Below are 10,409 nucleotides of genomic sequence, written 5' to 3' on the forward strand. Positions count from 1 at the left end.
GATTGATTCATATCCTACATAGGAATAGGAATCCATTCCTACAAACCAAAGGGCTTCAAAGGAATTTTTCCTTTGCAAATTCTATCCTAAAGAATTCCTATAAACCAAAGGAGGCCTTAGCTTTAATTGGAAGCATGTGGTCATGGACTTAGTAGTGGACTATGAGATGTTGGAGTGAAACAAACAAGACACGCGTGTCCTATATGAGTTGTGTGAAAGAGTTGATCCATATACTGCCCTGGATGTCCTCGCCCTAGCGGTCATCAAGCAGCACAGCTGCCACCGCCGCCACAAGCAACAAGCATTCGCCGGTAAAAGTGGTTCATCTGTGTAGAATTTGTACCACTTTCCTAGATAGAATGATGTGTCCTTGTGTTCTCCCTTAAAAAAGAACTGACTTTGTGTTGCTTTTTTCTCTAAGTATGGAACAATATTGTAATTCTGAATAATTCTTTTGTGTTTATTGAATAAGAGTGGAAGCCTTAATTCCTTTCATATTTATTCCTAAAAAATATGCTTTCTTCCTTTTGTTTTGAATTGCTCATTTATTTATTTATTTATTTATTATTTGGTTATCCTTAAAGATGGGGAATGGGATTTAATATTCATAAACATGGCAAGCACAAACTATTTTGGTTTTTAGAATAACAAAACCACCAATTCTCGAGGCATTGTAAAATAAAAGGGATTCATGCTGACATACCAGAAATTGGCGTGTCTATCAGAATGCCTTCCATGAAATTTTAGACGTGTTCATTCTTTTTTTTAGAACGACGACGTGTTCATTCATGCCAACGTGAAATGTGGCAAAATACATTGGTTAAATTTATATGTAATTTTACGTCAAACGTCGTTAGCGGAACACTACCGGTCGACGCCAGTGCTAGATATCCATTGTATAAACTGTGAAACAACTAATGTGATGTGCACTACACGAGCATCTATCTATGTGTATTTTTAGGAATGTGTACACTACGTGGGCTGTGGAGCTTCCACTATCCACCTACCTGTGCCATGTACGTTCGTATTGCAAATATGCTAACAGTAGCTTAGCTAACACGGTATGAACATTGGGTAGAAGAAATAATGCTCAACGAATTGGAGAACGGTTTCAAGCGTTAAGGGAAGGAGGCATAGTTCCGGGCGTTAAGGGAAGGAGGCATAGTTCCGGGACTGTATTTTTCAGGTACACATGGCCAGGCAAATCTTTGAAGGTACTTAGAAAACAATATGAACATTTACAGTAACAAATTTATATATTGTGAAAATATATGCAATAATGAATCCAATTGTACTAACTTGGTGGTGTATATGTTAATATAATTTTCTACAATCTTGTTGGAAGTATATAAAGTTTGACTTTTAGACAAACCTAATGTGCGGATTAAATAAAAACGGAAGTACTACCGCTGAAGGAAAATGCCATCATTTAGCCAGCTGCATCATTACACTTGGAATTTCTAGGCCTAATCTTGCAATGGTCGCCTGGCCTTTAAAATAAGGGTACCTTAACAACAAACCCACAGAGCTTAACAAAAACATAAACTGTGCAGGACACACCTCAATTCCCAGTTTGGAAGAGATGGTTTCATTTGGACCCACGTTTCCCAAATGTTCATGTTCAGATAATAAAACAACAAATGTTGGATGTACATTTATACGGAAACAGCGGGAGGTGAAGTTTTATCATGTTTTCTCAAGCCAAGAAAAGATTTGAATACAATCCTCAGCTCGGTGTTCAGCTTTCTTGAGCGGTCTCGGTCTTCCCGAGGTGCTCATACTGGCTGCAGTCTGCTCCTATGTCCTTCAAGGCTGTGATCAACCTTGGCAAGATTTTGCCCAATGCAAGTTTGAAGCCCATGGAGCAAGAGTACTCCTTGTTAGTATCAGTGGGGCAGGCATCGTCATTCAGCGTGCCGACCACAGCTCCTTGCAAGTAGGCCTCACAAGCTTTGAGAATGTAGTGGCCGCGCTTGCAGAAGTGACTTCTCACAAAATCCTCGAAATTCTGCAGCAACAGTACATGTAACAATCAGAACATCAAAGGATTAAATCAAGTTTTGGCAAAGGTTCTCGATGGTATTGCAATTAAGATAGAAAAACGTCATGAGATGTGATTATATGCCTACATGTGAGAACTAGGCTGTAATGGAGTTAACTTTTAAATCAAAAGGTTGCCATGAAGCAAGACTTTGCTGATGCAGGTGATGGTTCGGGTTTTATATCAACTAAAAACAGAACCTCAGTAATTAAAACCTTAGGAACATTATGGTACTCACAATAATCATGAAAAATACTAGTCTTGCTATTAAGAAAAGATAAATGTATATTGGCTCATGACAGAGAAGTAGAAAGGTTTAATATGGTGCTAAGAAAATGTAGTCTTGTTACTAAGAAAAGATTACCCCGGCTGAATTATTAACTACTTAATGACAGTATGACACCAATGCAATGGTTATCAAGAGGGGGAGGGGGAGTGTATTACCATAGGAGGCCGCCTCAAGATATACAACATGGATTTCACGCTTAGCAGATATGTGTTTTCGTTGTATGGCAGTGCATTCTTCTCCCCTTCAACAGTACCGACTTGCTTCTCATATCCAGCTTCATTGAAATAGGGCTTTTCATTGAGAACTAGTCCCTGAAGTGAGACTAGTACTTGGAGAATACTAGATGAGGATGGATCCCATACTTCATTCCCTCTGCCAGTCCAAGTATTTAAGAGGCTTAAACAAACCTTCCCATCCACATAAAGGTTTGGATTTACACGCAAGCCGCCAGAATGATAGTATGCCGACTGCAGATTTGGTAACAGATGTTAGAGATTGGAAAGTTGAAGGCAGTATCATCAAGCTCCATGGGCTCACTTAAAACGTAAACTGAAAGCAGCTGCGGTAACAAAAATAGTTTAATTGTGGTAATTACCGGAGGAGCTTGTGGAAACTCAGGTGGAAGGTAGAAGTCAAAGAAGAACAGACCATCTTGGTATGGTGTGCCACTTGCTCCAATAATCACAGCTCTCATGAGATCCATACGATCCTCAAATACCCTGACATAAATATAATCTACAATTGCAGTAAAAAGAATTATCAGAAAACCATAAAATACTTGTCTAAACTCTTTTTATGGTTCAACCGTGGTACCAGATGAAGACAAAACAGACCTGGTAGATTCTTCTCAAGTATGCCCCATTCTTGCTGAACTTTTTTGACCCACTTTCTTCCACCGGTACCCTGGAACATTGTTTGGCTATTTGTAAGCAAGAGAAGAAATACTAACAAAATATTACAGCAGAAACAAACTTACCAAAAAAAAGAATGCCCTTAAAAACAAATGTTTGTTCAAGATGCGACACAAAAGCGTAACACATGTATGGATGTGACACAAAAGAACTTACATGTGCTATGTTTTCAAGGTAGTGATGGTCCGGAGGGCACTGCAGAACATCAAAGTGTTTCAAGCAATCAGAATCTGCAGGCTCGTCAGCCATAACTACATCTACGGACTTCTCAGCATTAGAGTCATTTGTTGTCACAGTGGTGCTCTCCGATGCTGCCATGCGGTTCTCATCCTCGTTTTTATCAATGTCATCACCAGATTCTGAAACCTCGTTAGACTGCTGAGATTCAACTTCATCCATAGCATCTGAGTTTGACCCATCTAAATGCTTTTTACCTCGGGCGAAGATCTCACTCGCCAGTCGCGTAACAAAGCCAAAAGCAACAGAGAGTGGACCACTTCCAACAGAAGTTTCATCTTGGGAATTGAATGACCCATTTTCCATTTCAATGCTATTCTGGACTGCATTTTGCAGATCATCCTGAAACAGAAAGCAGCAATCAATAAAGGGAACAAAAAGAAGGTAAAAGGTGCTACGGAGAGGAATGACTGGACCCAAAAAAATGGCATCCTAGCAGCAGATAATACATTTGCAGGATCATCAGGCAAGTCCATTTCATTGTCATCAACTGTCTCCCAGCTACCAGCATCGGAAGGAGCTCCATCATCTATTGAGCCACCGTCATCTTCTCGGCCAACAACATATATCTCATGAGGCCCAACCTGAAATAACAATACGAGACCATTAGCAAAATATGCAGGTCATGAATGGAGCAGGTTAGCTTTCTGCAAGTCTCAGGTAAAACGGTAAGAGGAACATGATTACAAAAGGTTAAGCTGGACAATCCTCAGTGGAAGGGCGTGGCAAAAGTTAAAAATCAAACTAGTCAGCAGCTGATATGTGATAACAATAAACTCCTAATGGTGGTTCTTTCACATAAATAATGGCACTTCCTGCGTCAAGAGCACAGATGTAATACCTTTGACACCGACCCATCACCCCAAGTGACTTCAATCTCACCATCTTGGAAGCCCACTATATTTCCAACCCATGAGAGGTGGGTAACTTCTGAACTAGACTCCTTCTGTGAAAGTTGTTCCTCTGCAGCAACATCAGGGGGCACTGCATTTGAAGCAGCCGATGCTTCTTCAGAATCTACATTCTTGTCCAGCTCCATCGTGTTTCCACCATTGGATGATTCCATAGGATGTGAAACAGATGGCAAGCGAACAACAACATCTCCATAGCAATAATCATAATCCGGGTGGCCGTCAAGTTCATATGCACTAACAACTTCAGTGCACTCAATTTCCCTAGGCTCCTCTGAGTGCAACGAAGACTTAAACCATGATACAGATACGGTCCGGTCCTTTGCATTAACACTTCTAACAAGACCCACACGCCTTGTTTCAGAAGGCTGGTCAACATCATCAGAGACCTTTTCCACAGCATACTGCTCTGGGAAGAATTCATGATCATTTGGAGTCTGGATCGGGATCAGAGACGTGGAACTTACTCCACATTCTTTTCTCCCATCTTGCCACAGTACATCAACCTTTGTATATGTATCTGCAATAAGCAGGGCACTTTCAAAGCTCTCATCTCTTCTTTTTGCTCTTTTATCCTTTCTGACAAAAACTTTTCTGATCTTCTTTCTGTAAGTAGCATGGTCATGCACTCCCTCCTTTGGAAGGGTTGATACACTAGTGCCAGATTCTGAATCTTTGGCTACGCATGTATTATCTCCATCTGACATATTTGATCGATCTGCAAGAGAATCACCATGTTTCTCCAGGGGATTTACATCTGTTTTAGTATTTTGAGCCTGTTCAGCCTGAACATCAACGGCAGATTCAGGAACATCAGCCTGCTCAGAATTGAGTTCTTTCATTTTTGAACACTCCATTAAAGTGTCATTGGCACATGATGATGTGTGTGGTTGAGGATGACACCATTCAGCCAATTGCCAGCTTGCATATGAAAAGCAAGACAGAAGAGTCAGATCCTTTGGGTTCTGCTCCTCAGGGGGGACAGAATCTTGATTTGTACCACAGTGTGCAGACGCAATCCAATAGACTATGACAGCAGCAGTTTCCACCTTTGTGACAGTAGCTTCAAGACGACTTGCTTTCCACATCCCATGAAGCCATCTGGATGTTTTGTACACAGATGAAGACACTGCCTTCACACGCTGTCCTGGATAAAAGGGGCAGGCTGTATCTGGGTGCATTGGCCCTGAGGCAAGCCTTAGGCGCATAGGATCTGCCCTTGAAACCTTGCAGACAGAACCATCATCAAACAACACACTAACATTATCAAACACTTCATCAACCCGACCAAGCCATAGCCCGGAGACAACATAATCACCCACATTAAATTCCCTGATGCGTCGCAAATCCTTTGCAGATACACCCTTAATCATCTCTCCATGAGCACCTTGCAAATCAACCACAAGACTGACATCCGCAACAAGCCCCATCTGACCAGTTGGATCTGAGGAAGAAGCAACCATATCCCCATGGAGGAAAGTTCTGTCAACAACCACCACACTGTCAATATCTTCCGTCATCTCTGTTCCATCGATCCATAACACCCTAACCTTGTTATCAGGCAGAGAGCTCTGACTGTCAACATCATCTCCATGACTTGCATTATTGGCATTATCACCGTCAGGACCAACATTTTCAGTTTTATGAGCGCTTTTACGCTCATTCTCCTCAGCATCAGATTCATCGTCAGTGATGCTACCTTCAGAATCATATTCGCCAGCTACTTCCATCACCAAACCACGGGCATCTTTGTTTGATTTCAAGCTGACGACATCTTCTCTGTAAACAAATACGTCTGCTACTTCTTCAGGCTCGCCAGCATCATCAGATGTCTCATTTTCCTGGTTCTTCTCAGCAATACATTCAGGGACATTTAGTAGGTTCTCCATGCTTGAAGGAAGCTATACAGGCAGATTCCCAGGAACTGTGAAGCCTTGCGTTTAACTGAAACACAGAGAACAAGTTCCAAGTTAACAACAGGAGGACAAAAGAAGTTGGTCGAAAACAACATTAGCAATTCAGACAACGTGTTTAGCTCAATTAACATTAAACCAACAAAACAAATGCAGACTAGCACTTTTCTCTTATAACTCTTAAGACTACAACGTCAAAAAAGATGCAAATAAAGGCACAACTAACTCATACTGAAAGAAGAACAAGATTTCACTAATCACAGGGGATAAGGATCCTCTGTTAGGGTAAGAAAATCCATGTGATGTGCAAATTTCTGGATCTAGCTATAGAAGGATTCAACTGAAACAGCAACGGAAAGAATTTGAATTTGTGTTGACTAACATGTTGAGTAATAAATAATATGGTACGTTATAATGCCATTGAATAAGCAAACCAGGAAAACAACACATTTGTCGGTGCATCCGAATGGCATATTTGTCGCTATGCGCAGTTTGTACACAATATTTTTTTATTCGCCAACGCAATACATCACAAACTGCTATAAAGCAATGCGTGCGCTTGGTGCGAGCTCCTCGAGTTAGTAATGCCAGTAGCATATACAAAATATATATACCTTCAAGTATGGTTCAAAGGGAGCCCACTTAAACAGCAACTGGGTTCACCTGAAACAGCAACAGGGAGAATTTGAAATTAAGTGTGGACTAACATGTTGAGTAATAAATAATATGGTACATTAACATGGTATTGAATAAGGAAAACAGGAAAACGACACATTCGTCAGCGCATCCTAATGGCATATTTGTCGCTACGCGCACCTTACGCAATCTTTTTGATTTGCAAGCGCATTACATTACAAACTGCTCTAAAGCGAAATGTACACTTGGTGCAAGCTCCTCGAAGAAGTAATGCCAGTAGCATACACGAACTATATATACCCTAAAGTTTGGTATAACGGAAACCCACTTAAACAGCAACTGGATTCAACTGAAACAGCAACGGAGAGAACTTGAAATTAAGTATTGACTAACATGCCGAGTAATAAATAATATGGTATTGAATAAGGAAAACAGGAAAACAACACGTTCGTCATCGCATCCTAATGGCGCATTTGTCGCTACGCGCATCTTACGCAATCTTCTGATTCGCCGACGCATTACATTACGAAGTGCTACTAATTGAAGTGTACACTTGGCGCAAGCTCCTCGAAGTAATGCTAGTAGCATATACGAAATATATACCTTTAGGTTTCGTACAAAGGAAACCCACTTAAGCAGCAACTGGATTCACCTGAAACGGCAGATTTGAAATTAAGTATTGACTGACATGCTTAGTAACAAATAATATGGCATATTAATATGGTACTGAATAAGGGAAACAGGAAAACGACACGTTCGTCGGCGCATCCGAATGTCATATTTGTCGCTACGCGCATCTTACGCAATCTTCTGATTCGCGCTGACGCATTACACTACAAATTGCTATAACTTGAAGCGTACACTTGGCGCAAACTCCTCATCAAGTAAGTAAATAACACTAGCACATTCGAAATCTACGCCGCCAAGTTCGGTACAGAGGAAGGATAGCCCACTTAATAAACTTCGACGAGGAATACTTCAGGAGTTGTGAGCACGCCACTCATACACCCCAGTCGTGCTGTTGGTGCTCTGCTACTATATATACTTATATATACTAACCTAATGTGATCTCTGTTTTTTCTCAATCCAATCCTAGTAGGAGTATATATTTTTTAAATTCCCTGGACAGCGGAGCAGAAATCGCATGGCCTGTCCCCTCTACTTCTCATTGGTCTCGATTACCACGTCAACACGGAGAAAAACATCCCATAATAACCAGAGAAGGAGGCCGACTACGAGTCGAGTTCAACGGAATACGCCGGAACCGATGGCTGGCGTGGCGGGGGGACGCAACCGCCATCCCTCTTCTGCGAACCAATCTAGAGACCACGGGGACCGGCCCGCCCGCCGATCGATCCATCCATCGGCGTCGACGGCCCAAATCCAGCAGCGCGCGACGCACGTCGCGAGCGAATCGGGGGCACGGGCGGCGGGGACGCGGGACGCCGGGCACGCGGGAGACGGCCCCGGAACCGGCGCCGCGGGATCAGGGGCGGAGAATCGAGGGCGTCGTGCGGGGAGGGGGCGGAGGTTTGGACGGGACGGGACGGGGCGGCGCTGACCTGGGGCGGAGCGGAGCGGACCGCCGGGCGCGGGATCGCGCGGCGGCGGCGGCGGCGGCGGCGATGCGGCGTCGCGCGCGAGCGTGCCCTAGGGTGGGGGCGGGGTGTGGGCGATGGGTTGCGGGCGGAGTGGAGGATGTGGGGGGCGAGAGAGGGGTGAAGAGGCGAGGAGCGAGCGAGAGAGAGGCGCGGTTGGGGGCGGTGGGGAGGGGCAAAATGAGGGAGGCACGGTTGGGTTTCGGGCTGGGGTCGCGGTTGCGCACGCCACGATGAGGAGAACGGTTGGGCTCGCTCATAACACATACGCAAGCACTTGTATACACACACACACGCATACACTCTTCTCTATAAATGCATACACGCACACCTTACCTCGCTGTTTGAGCGGTTGCCGCTGTGCGCTTTCCTCACAAAAGTCCACGGCGACGCCAGCTTCTTTCTTTCTTTTCCTTGATATATATTTCACATATTTTTCTCTCACACAATCTCTAGAAAGCTTCTTAGGTATTCCATACATTTCTCACGCAATGCATTTAGGGTTTTTTTAAAGGGACGCGGTACGAAGGACTCCTCGTCCAGTTGGTCGTTCCCACAAGACGAAGTTTGTGGGAACCGGAGATTTATAAAGCTGCAGGATTCATTTCTCTTTCTGCAAAGGGAGTTGAAGGTTGAAATTTATACTCAAAGGTGGGGAGGGTGAAAAGCGGACAGTGGAGATGAAAACACGTAAACAAAAGTGTGGGATTTAGTTGGACATTTTAGATTTTTTTTTTCTTTAGATATGATGTGAGAGTCTTGATAGTAAGTTGAGTTTCATTTGCTTTCGGTGTGCTATCACATGTGGATATTTCTACTCGCGCCCTGCTTGCCTATGAATCATGGTTATCATGAAAAGCGGTGTGGCCATGTCTTGGATGAAACATGTTTAAAGGGACATAGTTTTAGTATTCTCGTTGAAGTATTTCGTAACATTTGTATTGGCCAATCTTTTAGATTTCATGGGAACTTATGAACGTTGTTTTGATGTGGTGTGTGCCATGGCATGTCGTTGTTGAGCGGCGCCGCTTACAGCACCCACGTTGACATTAGCATATTCTTTTCCCCTTGGCTATTACTGATGTTTTCCGTCACAGTGTGGGGGAAACTCCCTCTTAAAAAAGATTGCAAGGAAAACTGAAGTCACTTAGTTCCATCCCCTCCATGTGTTTTTCTGAAAGTCTTGTCGATGCAAATTCAAGGCTGGACTTAAAGGTTTTGTTTTTCGCATAACATTGTCTATGCATGTTATTCCATCCCCTCCATCGTGGCGTTGTTTTGATGGATCATGGGTTTGTCACCCCGTTAAATATGGAGAGATGAACTTTGCCAAAGTCCGAGGTTAAAACTACTTTGGTTGAGGATTCAAGTTGGAAGTGGGGACTTTACTTTTTTCCAACAGGTGTTGATAGTGGAAACTGGGTCCGGCTCCCTGCTGGGAACCCTGCATGGATTTTCCTGCAGAGCCAACAAATGTGTGACGCGCGTCCTGGTAGGTCCCACCTCTGAAAATATATATTTTTTTCGCATCTGCTGCTAGGACGCCGTCCATTGGTTGACCTCGCTTGCACGTCCATCAGCTTGTTGTCGTCCATTGGCTGACCTCGCTTGTGCGTCCATAGGCTTGTTGTCGTCCGTGTTGTTCTCCTCGAGCAGCACACTCCATTTTTCTGTTCCAACAATGGCAGCTAGAGCTGGTGCACCTTGTCGTGCTAAAACTTGTGTGCGGGCCTTGTGGCGGAGGAGGCGAGAGAGAGCTGAAGAGACGAGGAGCGAGAGAGAGAGAGGAGACGGGGCGGAGGGGGGAAATGAGAGCGACATGGTTGAGGTTGCAGTTCTGCAGGCCATGATGATGAGACAGGTTGGAGTTGTG

The 10,409-nt window shown here is 43.7% G+C and overlaps 1 protein-coding gene across 3 annotated transcripts; it reads right to left on the reverse strand.

Moving 5' to 3' along the window:
* Window positions 1–1,410: 1,410 nt before the first annotated feature.
* LOC119266821 (probable ubiquitin-conjugating enzyme E2 23) lies at window positions 1,411–8,565 on the reverse strand. 3 transcript variants are annotated; one of them, XM_037548103.1, is made up of 11 exons: window positions 8,501–8,565; window positions 7,542–7,590; window positions 6,917–6,965; window positions 4,320–6,333; window positions 3,928–4,062; window positions 3,676–3,820; window positions 3,398–3,600; window positions 3,164–3,233; window positions 2,926–3,065; window positions 2,486–2,797; window positions 1,411–2,008 (listed from the first exon to the last, which is right to left on the reverse strand). In XM_037548103.1, exons 4-11 carry the CDS (start codon window positions 6,276–6,278, stop codon window positions 1,739–1,741), a joined length of 3,234 nt encoding a protein of 1,077 aa, XP_037404000.1. In that variant the 5' UTR covers window positions 6,279–6,333; window positions 6,917–6,965; window positions 7,542–7,590; window positions 8,501–8,565; the 3' UTR covers window positions 1,411–1,738. The 3 variants fall into 3 exon arrangements, with proteins under 3 accessions (XP_037404000.1, XP_037403997.1, XP_037403998.1); XM_037548100.1 differs by having other exon boundaries at window positions 3,398–3,820; XM_037548101.1 differs by lacking the exon at window positions 7,542–7,590 and having other exon boundaries at window positions 3,398–3,820; window positions 8,501–8,553.
* Between the last annotated feature and the right edge of the window lie 1,844 nt (window positions 8,566–10,409).

The sequence above is a fragment of the Triticum dicoccoides genome, chromosome 3A (genome assembly GCF_002162155.2).
Source record: "Triticum dicoccoides isolate Atlit2015 ecotype Zavitan chromosome 3A, WEW_v2.0, whole genome shotgun sequence".
NCBI lineage: Eukaryota > Viridiplantae > Streptophyta > Magnoliopsida > Poales > Poaceae > Triticum > Triticum dicoccoides.

Coding starts and splice junctions, on each gene's coding strand:
- LOC119266821 (XM_037548100.1), bottom strand. CDS start 6,278: ATGGAGAACCTACTAAATGTCCCTGAATGTATTGCTGAGAAGAACCAG. Junction 3,066..3,163: donor ACTTGAGAAGAATCTACCAG/GTCTGTTTTGTC, acceptor CTGCAATTGTAG/ATTATATTTATGTCAGGGTA. Junction 2,798..2,925: donor AGTTTCCACAAGCTCCTCCG/GTAATTACCACA, acceptor CCAAATCTGCAG/TCGGCATACTATCATTCTGG.